An 18,580-nucleotide genomic window follows, 5' to 3' on the forward strand; every position below is an offset into this window, starting at 1 on the left:
GAGAGTGAGTCATTTTCTACTTTTCCTCAGTCTGTCTGTCCTTTTTTCTGTCTGTCCCTGTCTGTCCCTGTCTCCCTCCCTTTGTCTCCCTCTGCGTCTCTATCCGTCTCTGCCTCTGTCTGTCTGCCCCTGTCCCTGTCTCTATTTGTCTCTGTCTGTCCCTGTCTCTGTCTGTCTATGTCTCTATCTCTGTCACTGTATCCGTCCCTCTCTCAGTCTCTCTCTCTGTCTCCCTCCCTCTCTCTCTATCTCCCTTCCTCTCTGTCTCCCTCCCTCTCTCTGTCTCTCTCCCACTCTCTCTCTCGCTGTCTCCCTCTGTCTCACTCAATCTGTCTACCTCTCTCTGTCTCCCCCTCTCTCTCTCTCCCTCTGTCTCCCTCCCTCTCTCTCACTCTGTCTCCCTCCCTCTGTCTGTCTCCCTCTGTCTGTCGCCCTGTCTCCCTCTCTCTGTCTCCGTCTCTCTGTCTCCCTCTCTCTCTGTGTCTCCCTCTGTCTGTCTGCCTCTGTCTCCCTCTCCATTTGCATCCCTCCCTCTGTCTCCCTCCATCTGTCTCCCTACCTCTGTCTCCCTCCCTCTGTCTACCCCGGACTCCCCCAGTCTCCTTCTGTCTCCTTCTCTCTCTGTCTACCACGGTTTCCTTCTCTCTCTCTGTCTCCCTCCCTCTGTCTGTCTCCCCTGTCTGTCTCCCTCCCTCTGTCTGTCTCCCCTGTCTGTTTTTCTCCCTCTGTCTCCTTCCCTATGTCTCCCTCCCTCTGTCTCCTTCCCTCTGTCTCCGTCCCTCTGTCTCTGTCCCTCTCTCTCTCTCTGTCTCCCTCTCTCTGTCTCCTTCTCTTTCTGTCTTCCTCCCTCAATCCCCCTCTGCCTCTCTCCCTCTGCCTGTCACCCTCTGCCTGTCACCCTCTGTCTGTCACCCTCGGTCACCTCAAGCCAGCTTCCCAGGCACACACACAGCAGCACCCGAGTACTTCACAGGTCTTTAAAAGACCATTTACTTGTTATTGAGGCTTTATTGTGAATCGCCCGGCCCCCATGGAGCAGTGTGTCTCAGAGTCCGCACTGCTGTGGCGGACTCCGAGAAACTCTTTCAAAGGAATGCCTCTTAATTAGCAGCATTTATGTGCTAAGTGCCCTTAATACTGGTGTCATCCTGCGACACACCCACCAATTGCAGTCGACACAGTACTGTGTCGGGGCACACAGTTTGGAAAGCTCTGCCTTAGAATATGGTACTAATTCTACTCAAGGCCTCTAAGTAAATTTTCGCTAGTGGACTGCAGCACATATTGTGCCACAACTTAAATGACAGTGCAAAACATGACAGCAAGCCTGATACTGTATCCTGTCTGTGCAGTTTTAAAACCTGCTTTGACCTGCCAAAATAGCTTCTTGTGACATGCGCAAAACCCTCCTTTTAAATATTCATAAGCCACACCTAAGTAGTCCTTAATTCCCATAAAGACAGGATGCATGGTATTTAAAGGTAGGGCATAGAAAAGTTCAAGTTAAATCATGTCTTTACAGAGACAATGCTAAAAAAGCATTTTTCACTATAGACAGATAAGCTGTTCCATAGGAAAGCATTGGGATGTAATATTAAAATTAGATATTGTCATATCTGCTTATAAACCAGCTTTAAAGTACATTTTGGGATGTTTAAAACATATTTATTTCAAGCCCAGTTCATTGGTAAAGTCAGATTGTGCTACAAGTTTTATAATAGCTACTTAAGCCTTAAAGGCCCATTGGCATGCGCTTCCAACTGTCACCAGGGAGCTAAAAAACCCCTGTCAGGAGCTGTCATCTTGCTCCCAGGGCTGAGACAAACACCTGCGTGTGGGGAGGTGTTCTGTTCCTTTGACAGGATTATCATCTGGGCAGTGCCCAGGAGCGTAATGGACATCAGAGGCCTACCCTATCACAGGCACATGTAGCTAACACATGGGCCTGAATCCTCCTTTGTCCCTGTAGCTAGGCACAAATCTTAGTGGGAGAGAAGTTACTCCAGAACTGGTTTCGAGTGACAGCAGAGACAGGGTTGCACATTTTCTTGGCAATACTTCTAGATTGAGCACAGGAGCTCTGCAAAGGGAAAAAAAGTTTCTGCTATATTGGATTTAGGGAGAGAAGAGCATTGTGCGATTATTTGCTGTACGTTACAAAGGATCTGCTGCGAAGGTGGCAACAATTACTCTTGGGAACTTTTCCCTTTTGGTTTGGGATGGGCCTGGAGTAATTCCTACCCACAGATTATTGCAAGGCATACCTGGGCACCCTCTTCAGAATACTACTGGACCCTTCAAAGACAGAAGGGTAGACAAAGATCTGCATCTGCTGTTGAGATCTGTGAGGAGACCTGAAAGGCTCGATCTGCTCTCACTTGGACAAATTAGTGGCCTCCAGTGGCCACTTGGCAACCTCTTGTTAAGCCACAGGGACACAACAAGCTGCTAGAAGCTGATTTCCCAAAGAGTCTAACTGTACCTGTCATGGACCCTGCTGATGGCTTCTGCTGGAGTGAGTCTTGAGTACCAAGTGGTATTCCTAAGGTCCTTGGACCCTTGACTTATGTGGTATGTCCCCCTTCATCAGCCAGGCTAGCTTGAATCCAGTGGCAAAGTGAGCAAGGGACCCACGTCTGGGCATACCCATCCCACATACTGCAAAAAGTGTAACTGCAACAAATAATGGACAGAATGTATCATGGATGAATGATGGACGATGAATTTAACCCAGATCTCTTGACTGGGGGAGAATATTGGAATCATTCAGCATTCCATTCATCATTTGTTGCAGTTATACTCTTCGCCCTAAGTGGGACGGGGAATGCACTTGTAAAAAAAAACATTTTCTCCACCACTTGTCTTCTGAAAAAAACTCTCCCCTGCTATATTACTGGATCTAATTATACCAAAAGTAAAATAATGCAACCTTTCATCTTGTTTTATTGGCTTGGACATGAACTATGATAATAACATAATCGTGCACCCATGCTACTGGAAAACTCACAAAACAAATCAGGTCAGCCATGGTTCATTGAATTGATTTTTCAGGCAAGAAGAACATTAAAAAAGACTGAAAATGAATAGAAGAAACCCATATTACACAAAATGTTCTCCAAGTTAAAACAAACAAGAAAAGAGTTCAAAAATACAATTTTAATTGCTGAGTCCAACTATCCAAGACGAGTGTGACTTATCTCCTGTGTCATCTATTTTCTATTCTGGCAAACACCGCCATCAACATGTGAAGAACACATACTATTTCCCTTCTAGAAACATGCTATTAAGTCCTCCATTCTAGGCAAGTATTTTCAATGAGAAATCAATTTTTCAGCAATGTTGATTCACCAATCGTTTGTGTAGGTTTGCCAAAATACAAATATACTTGGGACTCTTTCCTACCTATCACAAACAAATAATTGTTTGCCAGTATCAAACATCTCAAACAAACACAATAATACTTTGGTCTTCTTCTTGTTAATATAATCAATGTCAATTTCACCATACTTGGAACCATCTGCTGATTAATATCTTAATTTTCTCCAGGCACTTTCTCAGACTCTTTTTTCCAAATTACCCACTGTCAAAAATTGGATCTCTGGTTGACTAAGGCTTGCCCCAAAGCCAGGCAGAGACCACCACTCTACTCAGGGCAAGGGAGTCACACGCCAAAGATAACCCCCTGCTCGCCCCCTTAGCTGCTTGGCACGAGCAGTCAGACTTATCCCGGTGGCCATGTGTACAGCATTTGCGCACGCACACAACAACAACATCCCAGGCACACTCCAAAAGGAATTCCACACAAGGTTATATCAAAAATAGCCTTTGCATTCTCATAACACATTAGAATAGTAAACACATAATATACATGGTGCCACCTGGCACTAGGTGATATTTACAAGGTATTATATACACCTGACAGGGCCCACTGGACCACTGTCAGAACCATCACTAAGCGAACTTAGTAAAAGTAACCACTGGTAATCACTGTACTTAGCATCAGCCTGTAACATAAACTACATTATGCACCGTATCACATTAAGTGCGAATTACATTCTGCGCCGACCTCGCTAGCATAAACACATTATGCAATCATCTCATAAGTCTAACCGCATTAGACCCTAACCTCCTAAGCATAACTCACATTAGGGGCATAAATCACAGTGGAACATAATCTCACTATCACAAACCATGATATGCAAAACATCCTCATAATCATAAAAAACACATTTAGAGGTGTAAAACAGGGTGCGTAAATCATACTACATGAATCACATTTCCTAGCACCACATATCACATTAGGGCCTGGTGCCCTACAAACTCCACCTGGCCAACTGGACATCTAAATCTGTGATGCACTGTTCTGTCGAGAAAAGTGTCTCCCCAGAGCACTCGTTCAATAATTTGTTCAATAAAGTTCAAAAAAAGTTCAAAAAAACATGTGATTCAATTTCAAAGCTTTTCTTTACTGGTTATTCATTTCATGATTCCTCTCATGGTGTATGAATTATTCAACTCATTGGCCCAATGCATTTCGGGCTATGCCCTTCATCGGGGGCCCTGTGCAATTCTGGTTAGGCGTTTGTAGTGCCACACAGGCGTCAGATAATGTCGGGTAAAGTGTTCTCGCTGAATCCTGTATGGGATTCTAGTTGAGCAGTGTGCGTTCGGAATATCCTCCGCGTTCCGAAATGCATTGGGCCAATGAGTTGAATAATTCATACACCATGAGAGGAATCATGAAATGAATAACCAGTAAAGAAAAGCTTTGAAATTGAATCACATGTTTTTTTGAACTTTTTTTGAACTTTATTGAACAAATTATTGAACGAGTGCTCTGGGGAGACACTTTTCTCGACAGAACAGTGCATCACAGATTTGTATTTCACCCTAGTACAGAGGGTTTAACCTCAGAGGCACCACCCACCTTTAATGAATTAACCAAAACACATTAAACCACAGGAGTGCGCATCCCAACTTCCAATTCTGGATTTGTGATCTTACCAACTGGACATCTAGCCATCTCTAAAGGGGCTCAAATGCCCTATGTCCAAAAGTCAGGGCGTGCTGCCTAGGGAGCGAAAATCAAGGGTGCGCACTTTGCGCAGGCCTAAACGTAGCAGCTGGCACTAAGTGCTGTGCACCTCTGAATGTTATGGGGCAAAGAACTGCCTCCAAGGAATAAATGGCCTAAACACTGCAGCTGGCACTAATTGCTGCACAGCTGGGAATGCAAAACGTGGGCCTGAACACTCAATGTGCCCTCTAAACAAATATGCGAAATGTTGCAGCTGCTCTCTGTCAAGCGGGGCAGCTTGGGCAGGAGCACGAGCAACGACAATGGGCTCTGTGGAAGGAAATCGACTTGCCCCAAAGACGATGCAGCTGCCCACTGTCCGGCGGAGCAGCTGGGATGGCCGAAACTAAAGGGGCCCTAGCACCTCTGTGGCCTCCGGACCCTACTTTAACCCTAATTAACTTGGCCCCCATCGTTGAAGCGGCCCGCAATGGCGGGTCCACTCAGGAAATGATGGGGGCACTCACGGTGCCCTCAAAGAATAAAAAGGCCACCGCACATTGGAGCGGCCTGCCCTCTGGCAGGTCTGCTCTTAAGAACAGGCACTCCCGATGTGCCAAGACAAGCCCTTACTCACTGGGCTGTCTCCGCGTCCTCTCCTCTCGCTCCTCATGCGGCGATATCCTCTAGCTCTTCATGCAGCGATCTCCTGCCAGGTTTCTCTGCTCAGGGCTCTTCTCACTTCACCCAGGCCCCCTCCTGGGACCCGGGATTCCAATTCAGATATATGGGGCTCTCCCAGGCTTACGGGAGCCCGTGCTGACTTCCGGCCACCGGGAGGAAGTCCCGCCCACCGCCAGGCAGTTTGCCTAACTTCCGGGTCACCGAGCTCGATCGCGGTGCCCCCTGTGAAGACTCCTAGATGCGGGGTGAGCACCCGCTAGGAAAAATAACATATAAGCGGCTAATGAGGGGTATTTTCCCTCCTAGTTTAATATATAAGCCGGGTGGGCACCCGCTCCGTGCGGCAAAATACGGGGAGGGTACCCGCCATGTGAATGTAAAAATGAGCGGGGTGGGCTCCCTCCAAACAGGGCACACTGCGGGGGAATCCCTATGCTGGGGATTCCCCCGCTCTCCTCCTGCAGCGCAGTGCTGCAGATGCCAGCTCCTCCCTCCTGGCAAGAGAAAAATAAAGCGCTCACAGGGCGCTAGAAGCACCAAAAGTCCTGAAGGTCCTGGGATAAAGAGATGAAGAAAAAGATCCCAACAAAGAGGTCTTCAGGGATGAAGGGGCAGTGCAGGTCCCAGGGTGGCAGTCCCCCCTGTGCCCCAGCAGTAGCACGCTCCGGCAGGATTGTGGATCAGAACTGAACAACTTTCATGGGGTCACAGCCACTATATTTATACTAGTAACTCCCTTTGTGTCACAGCACACGGCTTGGGGATACCAGTCAGAACTGGTTCATGGGGGATTTGGAGCACTTTGTTAAGACCAGCTCCTCTCCCCTTTGCCAGGTGGGGGCTCAGTGATCAGACACACCACAAGGGGTGGAGCAGCAATGTACTAGGGAAGCACCTTCCTATTCAGAGTCAGGGGATCTCTTCTCACACCACTCTCAGCTCAGGTGTCCCACTTAGCCTAGCAATGATTCATCCTGCCCCTCCTGGAGCCACCCACACATCTCAGCCCCTGTCAATTACAAGCCAGACATGCAATTCACATCAGGCAGGCAGACAATAGCACACAGAAATGCCAACTTCTAAAAGTGGCATTTCCCCACCAGTCACCATAAATCTGTGCACACCATTGCGCAGCATTTATTCTCACGAGTTCATACATGCTAAACTTGCCCCTGCACTCCTCTCATACCAGGAATTACCATGGACACACATATCCCCCAGGCATTCCTATGGGAGGGCAGGCCAATCTCACCACACGCACTCAGAGCGGGCACACACTTTACACTGGACCACGGTGCTAAAGTGCTCAGAGGCCTAAAATCACCAACACCAGGTTAGAGAAAAAGGCTAAGAAAATGCAAAAGGTTTCAGGGTGAACCTGCCTAAAGGTTTAAGTCCAGCACCCACATACTCAAACAAACCTTATCTCAAATCAAAATAACACTTCAATTTCCAACCTAAACCAAAACTATTGACGTAGGATAGACTTAAAGAGATGACACACATCACCTGTTAGACAAAGGAATGTTTTATTACTTGTTCTTCTAAACTCAATATGTTTCTTCTAAGCTCATTGGTGGCTATGAAACAGTAAACAATGACAGATTAATTCAAACAATGGGCACCGCGTGTGCTTTCAAGGTTTGCTTCCTCACTCACTAGCAGAGTTCAAGTGGAAAAACATCTCAAACAGACATCAATGCATTTGGAGTACCGACAATTTCAATTTTGAGCTTAGCACTGTTACTTTGTTTAGTGGTCTTTTAGTTCTCAAGGTTATAGGTGATTCTGTGCAGCAACATGCTCCCAACACTTGATTGTAAAAAAAAAAAAAAAAAGTAGAAAAAAAAATAGAAAAAAGAAAAAGAAAAAAACAAAAAAAAACCCGAAAAAAAACCAAAAAAAAACCACTTGATTGTATTTTCAATCATGACACATTTAGGGACAGCATCCCCCTACAAATTTGCCTTGTAAGACTGCAGAATTAGTTCACTAATTGAGTTGTATTACTCCTTTTTATCCATCCTTAGCCCTTTAAAAAAGTAATTATGACCTCTCTCTTCCTGACACTTCAAAATGTGATGGTTTCTGATCTTCATTGTAGTCCAAAATTCCCTCTTGACACAGCTCTCACCTTTATTTCGCATAAAACAAGATCACAAAATCACCAAATGTCTATCTCTGCACTCATAAAAATCATATACCTTAAACCATGCCAGCTGAAAAGTGCAGTAAATGAACTTTCTCTCCCTAGACTTGATTTTGGGAATGCTATACTTGCTGGAAGCAACATATTATTAGAACTCTGTGTGATGAGAGTCTGGTCAAAGCACCCTTCCACAAACTGATTTTATAGTCTTAATATTACTCCAAGGAAGACATGTTGCTTCTGGACACTACTAAGTGTACACCTGAGGTCACATTGGCTCAGAATGGAAAGAAGCTTTTTATTCACTGTCCATCAGTGCATTTCCAGATGCAATGCTAAGAATGATACTCAGTATTGTCGCTGCCTGGGTGGTTTCTGCAGAGACCCAGAGGGATTTTTCCCCAAGTAAGGAGAGGCCATGAAGGACAGCAGCAGGATGCCAGAATTCTGCAAGGGACTCAGGATGTCTCACTTTGGCTTCTTTATAGTAAAAAACAGACCAAGAGCACTTGGAAAGAATGGGGACCAAGCCTTGTAAGAAGCCCTTTCCAGCATAGTTCCAATTATGTCAGTTCCTATTTTAAGCATATGTAAAGGAATCTTTATGCAAGGAATAGGCATCACAGTTCATTTTGTACCCTGATTGTTCTTTGCGATCTTTGCTCTTTTGTTACTATTTTGTCCCCGATTTTTGCATCCAGCAGGTGATATTGTGTTCCTACAGATATCTTTTCTAAGCATTGCCTTCCTCTTTTCTTTTTCCTCATGATAGTAGAAGTTTGCTGCCTTGTTGATTTCTACATTGGTACCATCACTTTCAAGTGAGAATTACAAGATTACAAGATTACCAAATGATGTGTTTCCCTTGGTGGGATTTGCCTCCTAAGAGTGACATTGTAAGGAAACACATCACATCTTTCACATATATATTGTTCTGTGCTGGGTGACACATTGGCTACTGGCACAAGTCAGCCTTTTCTTGGGCAGTCTGAAAGGAAATTTGACAGTAGTGCCTTTTTATTTCATAAACTTACTGCTCCTGAGGAGACAAGACAATGGTACTCCACGGACTGGAAATTAACAAAAACAAAACCAAGAACCTCGTCTTTGGTAACAGGAGGAAAAACCTAAGAGTAAGGTACTCCTAAGGGGAGAGACACTTGATAGGGCCCATGAATTTGACTCTTTGGGTGCAAGATTGGAAGACTCCCATAGATGGGTAACACAGGTACAGAAAAGTGTCAAGACACTAAATCAAAGATCTGGGTCTATTCTAAGATTTGCCAATAGATCACTCACTTTTGCTATCTCCCCTCCCTTGGAGATATATAAGATTCAAGCATGCAGTGGGGTCATGTATGGGACAGATTTATGGGGGTACTGTAATTTCGAAATCCTTGAAAAAAGCCTAAAACACCTTTAGTCAGTCCCTCTTGAGACTCCCCACCAGTGCACTGACCCGACCTGTCATATTCAACCTAAGCCTAACATCAACAGTGCCAGGTTGACACCTATCCAATATTGGCTAAGGCTTTGGACAAACAAGGATCTCCGTCCCTATAGGGATTGTATTAGTGTTATAATAGATGGCCACTATGATCAGAAGATTCCCTGGCTTGTCGATATCAAAAATTGGCTATTTAAGTTAGGTCTGGAAGGTTTCTGGCTACAGCCCTCAGCATTACCTAAAGATGCTTGGGAGAAGCTAAAAACATCTTTCTGAAATTATATACTAGGTGCAAAACTAGGTGCAAAACTCCCTGCGGTTACTCTTGGTACCCTGGTAGATTCCTTCTTGCTGTTTAAATGTGCACCCGAACATGTGCAATATCTGGATTAGGTTACCAACCCTGTTGCATGTGCACTCTATGTTAAATCAGATTGGGTATATTACCTTTGGCTTCTTTTACCCACTCCTGGACGACAAAGGGAGACACGTCAATCCGGTGTCCGATGGGTTGTCGAATCCCAGAGAATACTGAACATGGGCTATTTTTCTGTAAGGCTTATGCTAAACAACACACACGTTGAATTATTCCCCTCTGTAATCTTCTTGGGTGTAGGGACCACCAATATACAGCTTTCATAATATGTAAAACCAACACCAGAGACTGTGTGGTGTATTCAATTGCAAGATACCTGTCAGCTACAAGGTACATTAGGGCGAATGCTACTCAAAATAGCACTTTGATGTATATTAAATGTACGGCTCCAATTGTTTTTATGACCGGTCTTGTTGGTCTTGTGCCTTTTTATCAAGGTATTCCCTTGTGTTAAAGTTCAAACCATATACGTTTTAGAATGTTTTATTTGAACCTCTTTTAGTCTTTTCTAGAATAGTTTAATGATTTTGTAACGCTAGACCGAAATTCCCCACACAATGAGTTCCACTTAGAAATAGTTTTGCACAATGAAAGTGAATTATTTATTACCTTAACTTTTTAAATGTTTATACTGTACCTTTAATGGTTTTATTTAACAAAAGAAAGGAAACATGATCAGGGCCTGAATGCCCCGGTGCGCCGCAGGGGTGGGGGATGGGTTTGGGCCCCTGGGGGCCGCTTTTTTTACAGGGACGTTTTTGCAGCATAGTTGCAAAATCGGCCTTGTACCAAAATCGGCCGAAAATCGGTCCCGCCAAAGAGCTCGGCGGCACCTCCAACCCCCCCTCCCCGAGTGGGGCCGGCCGAGCACTTTGCCAGGGCCGGTTGTGGTTCCCAGTCCGGCCCTGAACATGATGATGACAATGGTAGCATTGCTTCCTATATGATTTCAGTTACTCTTGAAGACTGTGCCTTACAAAATCTGTTCACTTATGGGAACCCAACGGACTTTGCAGCTAATCTGAATATCATTCTCAAACACAACAGTGCCGGAACTGCAGGGATTCCCCTTTTCTGGTTGCCAGATTCTCTGTCTTCCTTAGCTCTGGCAGCATGTTCAATTCCAGTAAATACACAGGATGAACCTCAAACATCTCATTCAGCAGGAGCCAGGGAACACTTTCTCTGAAGGCTTCAATAGAGGGTTGTATTTCATAATATTGAAGTCAAAAATATCACCTGCAGAATATCAACTACCACTATATTGTGAAGGTTTTTATACATTGGAAAGTGTACATTTACATTGTCCTAGTCTCACATCTGCTTATCTTGATGATTTATACATTGACTTCTCAAAGCAAACATACATATGTAGATGTACATTTGCTATTTTTAACCATTTGTTAGAACAATTCCTACTGACCTTGATGATATGTTTATCATCAAGGTAGGTAGATTTGAAGCTAAGAATAGTACATGTATATCCACAAATATATATTCACCTTGACAATTTAGTGGTAAGTAGTATTCTACAGTTAATGTTGTTCCATATTAAAACCTCAGTATTGATGTACCTCACCCTACAAAGTGAACCCACACTGCAAGGACGTTTAAACGCTGATGCCAACATTCCATTGAAGGCTACAATTTTATTGATTTATAGCTGTTCCTAGGGGGTATCCAATCCTGTTTAAATGCTGTATGATACCAGACAAAGCAAGGCCTTATTTCTTGACAGAGCAGTATCACTGTCTACTTAATTTATCAGCCACCATGGTGAAGGTCTCTGTTGTACAGCACACTTGTTCTCTTGCCATCATTTCACTACTCAAACATCAAAGGTATCCAGAAAACCTGCAGAGAGCAACCACCCATGAGCAGTTCAGATAAAATGTCTCTAAATCTCTAAAGATTTATGAGCAAAAACGTGAATTCACTACAATAAAAAACATTTGCATTTTAACATTGGATTTTTTTCTCCAGATGCTGCTAAGCCCATTTCTTTCATTCAAACAGTGACTAGGTAAAAATCCAACATATTAATCGCAAAAAATAAACCTTAAAAACTTAAGGGATTATTTACAAGCCCCTTGCGCCACACTTATGTCACTTTTCCCATGTTAAAAATGACGCAGAAGTCGCGCAAGGGGCTTGTAAATCTGCCCCTTAAACCTTAAAAACTATACTTCCAATTAAGGTATTGCAATTCTGATTTCACATTTGGGATCTTGGTATGAGGTCTAAGTTTACAATATTTCATTGCAATATTGACAGTAATTGTATCTATTAAAGAAGTCTTTGGACAGTTCTGTAACTAGCATACCTCTAAGTAAGACAATATTAAGTTATGGGGAAAATATTAGGGATTTCCCTATCTTTATAGTACAAGTGCTACTTAGAAGTGGTGACTCTGTACATGGACTGTTAATGTACATCTAACAGGTTATCACTCATTGATATTTCAAGGTTACTATTTACTGGACTTTCGGAGCAGGAGGGGCTGCCATGAACCAACCATGCATCCATGACCTCATTGCAGTCGCACGAGGAAAGTGACATCGCGCTAATTTGAACCTCTTTGTAGGGCTGATTTTAGCTTGAGTCTGACTCTGTTGACTAAAAAAAATCCCAATTAAGCCAGTCAAAATATTGTCTGGCTGAACCTGCATACAAATCCCACATCACCACTGCATGTTGCAAGTATTTCACTGGAACATTTTATCTGTGCAAAGTAAGCAAAACATTCAGGTGAAAATCTGGCCATAAATATAGAATAATTATTGAGAATCGACATGGCAACAGCAATTTCCACTTCATTCCTACTTCCTGATGGGTTTTCGTAATGGTCTGGTAGCGATGCAAGAACACCAGGCAGTAATGATAATGGGGAAACCCATAGTATTGGCCCGTCTGTACCAGGTGACTAATGATCAACCCCATAATGTTTGAAGCCTCTTCATTTGATTGGAGGCCTTAGACGATTTTGGAAGTAAAATAGCCTTTACAACGCCGGCTGAGCCATGCGCGTCGTTTCCCCGCAAGCAGAACCCCGCTTGCCTTAATCACGCATATGCTTGGGTAAGGCAGTGCATGGTCTAGATGTTGAGATGGACGGGCGCAGGAAGAGGAAGGATCGGGAGAGTATGTGGACTGGTACGTGGGGCTGGGTTTTGGAGGGTTGGGGATAGTTTTAAAGGGTTGGGGTAGTTTTTGGCACTCAGAGTTGGGGGGGTCAGGGTTTTTATCAGGGGTAGGGGGGTTGGGGTTGCTTTTAAGGCTTGATGGGGGTTGGGGTCGTTTTTAGGGCTCAGGGGGATCAGGGTAGTTTTTAGGGCTCAGGGGTCAGGTTACTTCTAAGGGCTCAGGGGTGTTCGGGTACTTCTGAGGGCTGTGGGGTGTTGAGGTAGTTTTTAGGGCTCAGGTCGTTCAGGAAATGTTTTACAGCTGGGGGTGGAGTAGTTTTTAAGGTTTAGGGTGAGGTCAGGGTAGTTTTTAGCGCTCAGTGGGGGTCGGTGTAGTTTTTAAGGCTAAGGGTGGGTAGCCTTGAGTTTGTTCTTTACCACACATCCCTTTACCAGCTTTGCCTTTACCAGGAAATAGCATGGTAAAGCATGTGTGGTAAAGGAATGCGTTGTTCAGATGCACCGCGTCACTTCTACGACCCTTTCTTGCGTCAACACGCCCCACTTGCACACATTATACCTGGCGCAGGTATAATGTGGCGCAGGGGTTTACAAAGTGACGGATCTACCTAGATGCGTCACTTTGTAAATATGGCGCAACAAGGCGCATTTTTTACGTCACTGGTGCGTCACAAAAAGTGACGCATCACAGGCGTAAAAGTGACGCACAGCCTCATTAATGAGGCCGCTAGTGTATATTATGACCAGATGGGAATTCTTACATTAGAGATGTCACATAAATTAAGGGATTATATTGCAGGATAAGACAACGTGCATAGCTTTTCTAGCCGATCCCTGCCTCCTTGGTGTCTGCAGAGCCATAACGCTAATATTCGTTAACTACCCTCAGAAAGGGCTCACTTAGATAGTTCCCTAAGCATCCCTCTCGTGGATGTAAACATGCAGCTGCCCATAAAAACTGCTGGCATTAACAGTGGAAAGATTCACCCTGCAAATCACCAAGCATACATTTAGAAATATCTTCAATTGACAGATCTTCACTGGCCTGGTCTTGTCTGACTTCTAAAAATGTAATCATTGACAAATGATGGTGAGAGGTTTGCTACCCTGCAACCTGTTTTTCTGCTGGTCGTCATTTCTTGCAGTGGTATTATAAGTAGATAGGTTCCTTCTGAAGTGAGGCAATGCCATGTTGAAATCAGTGTTTCTACACAGATTTCCGCACGAAGTTCCCAGGTAGTAGGATTTTTTATTGGGACGCTTTTTTATGAGATTTAAGCTAGTGGCTTTGTCTCTTTTAATCATGTCAATTTTGCATTCGATAATATTGCATGCAATATTTTCCACTAGGCTGGCAAATGACTTGTAACATTGACGTTAAATTGTGCAGCATCGCATTTGTAATGTGCATTTGAAACTTTTTTGGATTAATTTGCATATTGCAAGAATGTTTTTTCGCCTATGCGTAGCAGTTTATATTTACTGGTTTACTTGTTTACAGTCATGTTTTCAACTCGTTCATTTACACTGTAACTTATAACGAAAAGAATATTAAGACATAAAACTAGTCCTGGCAGATCAGGGATTCGTTTTATTCTTATGTCATGTGTTATGCTAGTATGTCAGCTGTGTTGTGATGTAATTAGATGGAATCTGAGGAGTCTCAGTCTGTATTCGATGCAGCCACCAGGGCTCGGGCATTTGAATGTATTAAACCTCAGAAGTTATAACTGGTGTAGGAAATATGACACTGTCAGGGACAAGGTTTACTCCCTCAAGAAAGCATCTAAATGTGTTGCATTCTGCAGTAGTAACCTGTACTTTCCGTGGATGCTTACAGACAAACCATATGTTGTGCTTTCCACTTGTCAATTTTGTTTTGAACATGTACAGTTTCCTATATTAAAACATGTCATATATGAATAGTGTGTTCTGCTGCATAAGTGTTCTAGCTATGTCATACGTCAACCAAACTATGATGAACGTATTGAAAACGGTAATTGTTATTGTTGTAATGCATCCGTGTACTACTTATTAAGGATGAGTCTACTTATTAGAGTTGTATATCCCAGATGCTAGAGATGTGGTGCTGTGTGTGTAATAATCATCATCAGTGATGAATAAAGGGAGCGGTTTACAACCTTTACAACGAAACTTTTACCACGCACTACCATTACAACGCAGTCATTACAACGCAAACCATTACAACGCATTGCGCTGGGGGGCGCTCTAGGATAGGGAATAAGTTTAATTTACTATCCAACACCTTCCCTAGTGTCCACGGGGACTGGGGTTGGAATAGTAAATTAAACTTTTCACTATCCAGCAGCCCAAAGCGCTATGCGTTGTAAAGGCATGCGTTGTAAAAACCGCGTTGTAAAGGTATGCGTTGTAACGTCATACATCCAAAGGGAACATACTGCACTGTACATGTGCAGGCATCAACAATGGGACTGGTTTCATCTAACTGTGCCAAGGGACAGCATAGACACGATGTGCCAAGATTACATTCTTTTAGGCTTCAAATTCGAAAACATCGCTTTGGTGATACCATGTACATTTGTATTTAGTATGTAGTAGACACATGATCCTTTCCACTCACCCCATTAATTGCCTGTCCTTAGAAACACATATATTGAGGAGAAGTGTAGTGTGGCAGCTCTAAACAGCATATCCACCCTTTTGCTCTCCTTCCGGAAGATATACGTGCATCCAGCCACCTTCGCACAATTTTGTCTGGGAGGCCCATTCCAGTCTCCCAAGAAACATACACTAAAGCCTACTTAGCACCGTGCACGCCGCCCCCATCTCTTTCAGGGTCACCCTTCTCCATGCCGCCCCCATCTCTTTCAGGGTCACCCTTCTCCTATCACCCTAAAATACAAAGTAGCACCTTACCTCTTGCCATTCATCTCCGCCTTTATTTGTGCTCTTCCTGTCGTCCACTCGGGTGGTGAGTGACCCAACGCTGTCAAAGCGCACAAGGAGCCACCAGACTGGAAAGCACAAAGTACGAGAGCGACACATCTGATCCTGAGAACTGATGTTCCTTCTGTTTTTCCCTTGGGTCTGTGTAGTCCCAAGGAAGACTTGGAACGGGGGTGAGAGGTAATGCAGGAGCACCAGCCTCTCCACTAGTTCCCTCTGTCCTCTGCAGACACAGGAGAAGGAGAAGATGGCCTTAGCAGCAACAACAATCATTCCCCTCACTTCTGTTGTGGCTGAGGAGGTGAAGGGGCATTGGTGGGAGGCAGCTGCTGCCAGGTGCCATGGCGATATGGCTGCACCTGCAATCTGTTCCTTTGTGAACGTCTCATTACTTACTGCCAGCAAGTGCCACATTTCTAGAGCAATGCTAAAATTGTATGCTGTAACCAAACAAACACTATTAGCATAGAGAGGGAGGGTGTAAACAAGAAAACCCCACTATTTGCTGTATTATGGTGGCATGCGCTAATAAGTTGCATCAACTTCCCCTTTATATATGTGAACACCATTGAAGAATATAGTTGTAGGCTTGTAGAATGGGAGCTCTCTTTCAGAACTCCATAAACTACTTTATAAGGTGTCCAACAGGCATGATCCATCCTTTAATCCAGGTCTGTGGGTCTCGTTTTAGGGCTACATCAACCGACCAAATAACAATGCACACCTGGATTGAATGATGTGAACATTGTAAATAAGAGTCAAAATATTTAATATTACCTCTGGCTGGTCAATGTTCAAGCCGTCATTGTAATCATAAATGTTGACCACATCATCTAAATCAATGTCGTATGCGTCAGTGTCATAGATGGAGACTGCTGGGGGAGCAGCCTCAATTGTCCTCAAGATTAAAAGCCCCAGAAAGAATTTGGCAAAAGTCTTCATTCTTCTCTCCTTTTGATATCCTTTCTGAAACGATAAGGTATATACACATTGGAAGGTACTTAAGGCATATGCCATATATACAGCAGGCAGAAAGGAAGCATCCATCATTTGTTCACCATAACAGGTGGTCACATACATTTTCAAACACATTGACCTTTATATTGTAGTTGGAAAAATGATGTGTGCCACATCTCAACTATTTCAAAGTGCTTTGAGTCTCAGTACACATTTATTAGTGGGTGGCAATCCAGCTGTGATGGCAGGAGGGAGGGGAATAGAAGCCTGCATTTAACCCCTAAACTTCGATTTAAACATACAAAAAACACTAGTTTAAGCGACTGCATTCTTTTTTATGCTGTTAAATTATATTTAACGGGGAGTAGCAGTGAATGCAAAGCAGAATGTGCCACAAGACTCCATATGTATAGAGGGGTATTTCTTTCGCACAGCATGGTGTAAAAAGAGTATTGTGTTTCAGTCATAAGGAGACCAGAGCCATATTTCGTGACTTATCAAATTTTGAAGAATTTACGTTGGGATGTAAATTGCTCCGAAAGTCAGAGGGAATTTCATCAGTATGAAAGAAAGTCTTTATGTAGCAGCTCTAGGCAGGAGGGTATGAAATTCCTCTGGGAAATGAGAACAGCACAAGCCATTCATTTGTCCTTCTGTACATTTTAAGCAAACATTTTGACTGAAAGAGACTCAAGACTGTGATATTTGTACAGACACATAGTGGTCTTCTTTTTAAATTATTACCTAATTTGCCAATCACATCAACAATATTTGAATTTCTTAAATGTTAAAGTTAGCCTACATTACTTCCTTTTTGTAAATTAGATCTGTGTGTTTCCATACATTGCTAGTAAAGTATATCAGTAGTTTACAGAAATACAACCAGACATTGTTTATGTGTCTTATATAAAAATATATCATCTTTTCTGAGTGGAACTTATGCCTTTTGTACACAAGCAAAACGTTAGTTGAAATCGGTAATCTAATTAAGACTTTGAAATTCCCCATCACAGAATTTCAAAACATTGTTAAAAATCCTGACTACTTTACGTGAAGTCTTAATTTAACGGTATTCTGCTCGTTTCTCGGTTTGATACATTTTTTTAAAATTTGCTGTGGCCAATAAACTAGAACGTATGAACAAGAATTTATGGCAATCCTTTTATTTCTAATCCTGCACTTTTGTATTTACATATAGGTATATGTCGGAGTATATGTAAAACATGTACATAACATTTCCCCAACTTCGCGTGCATTTGCTTCTTGAGAAATGTGGCTATCAAATGAGCAGTAATAGTTGAACTGACGTGCTGATCATAGTTTCAAAATACACAACGAACTGCACACAGTACATCACCACAAGCACTTACATAAAAAGAATCCTGTTTTGCTCATTTGAAAATACATCTTTGGTCATCATCTATAATGCCTGTTCTCAAGTCAAGGAGCAGCGCAAGGACAAAAAACTTACCTTTGGCTTTCACCTTCTGAAATGGCACACAGCTGGAGTGAAAGCAGAACCAGTGGTCTTTTACCCTGACCAATCGCGGTGTGGTCCTGCGGTTGTGGGCGGGCACTATCGTTACAACTTTAAGCATCTGCCAGTGACTTTACAGCTAAGGGGTCCGTTTATTTTTACAGTGGAAATCCTTCCAGCGATTATTTTACACCTCCATTTGGCGATAAACCATGACGTGCAGTGGTAAAAAAAAAATAACGTTTCCTGAAAGTAACTTTTACAAGGGCGGTATTGCTAACATTGTAACTCACATGCCAGAGGAAACTGCATCCGCATTCATAGAAGACCAAAGCAAGAATCCGCAAGGTACACAAGCTCACACTCCGATGCCTGCTAAATCACGTAAACAAGTATATCTGC

The 18,580-nt window shown here is 43.3% G+C and overlaps 1 protein-coding gene across 1 annotated transcript in view; it reads right to left on the reverse strand.

Annotated features, from left to right (window-relative positions):
* The window catches only part of EPYC (epiphycan), a 151,250-nt gene extending 132,976 nt beyond the window's left edge, over positions 1 to 18,274 (reverse strand). The window contains exons 1-2 of the mRNA XM_086919545.1: positions 18,173 to 18,274; positions 16,522 to 16,710 (exon numbers count right to left, since the gene is read on the reverse strand). Of these exons, the coding sequence (XP_086775671.1) occupies positions 16,522 to 16,686 (165 nt within the window). The 5' untranslated portion in view covers positions 16,687 to 16,710; positions 18,173 to 18,274. The remainder of the gene's footprint in view (positions 1 to 16,521; positions 16,711 to 18,172) is intronic.
* Positions 18,275 to 18,580: the final 306 nt, after the last annotated feature.

Source organism: Lissotriton vulgaris, chromosome 1_1, assembly GCF_964263255.1.
Source record: "Lissotriton vulgaris chromosome 1_1, aLisVul1.2, whole genome shotgun sequence".
Taxonomy (NCBI): Eukaryota; Metazoa; Chordata; class Amphibia; order Caudata; family Salamandridae; genus Lissotriton; species Lissotriton vulgaris.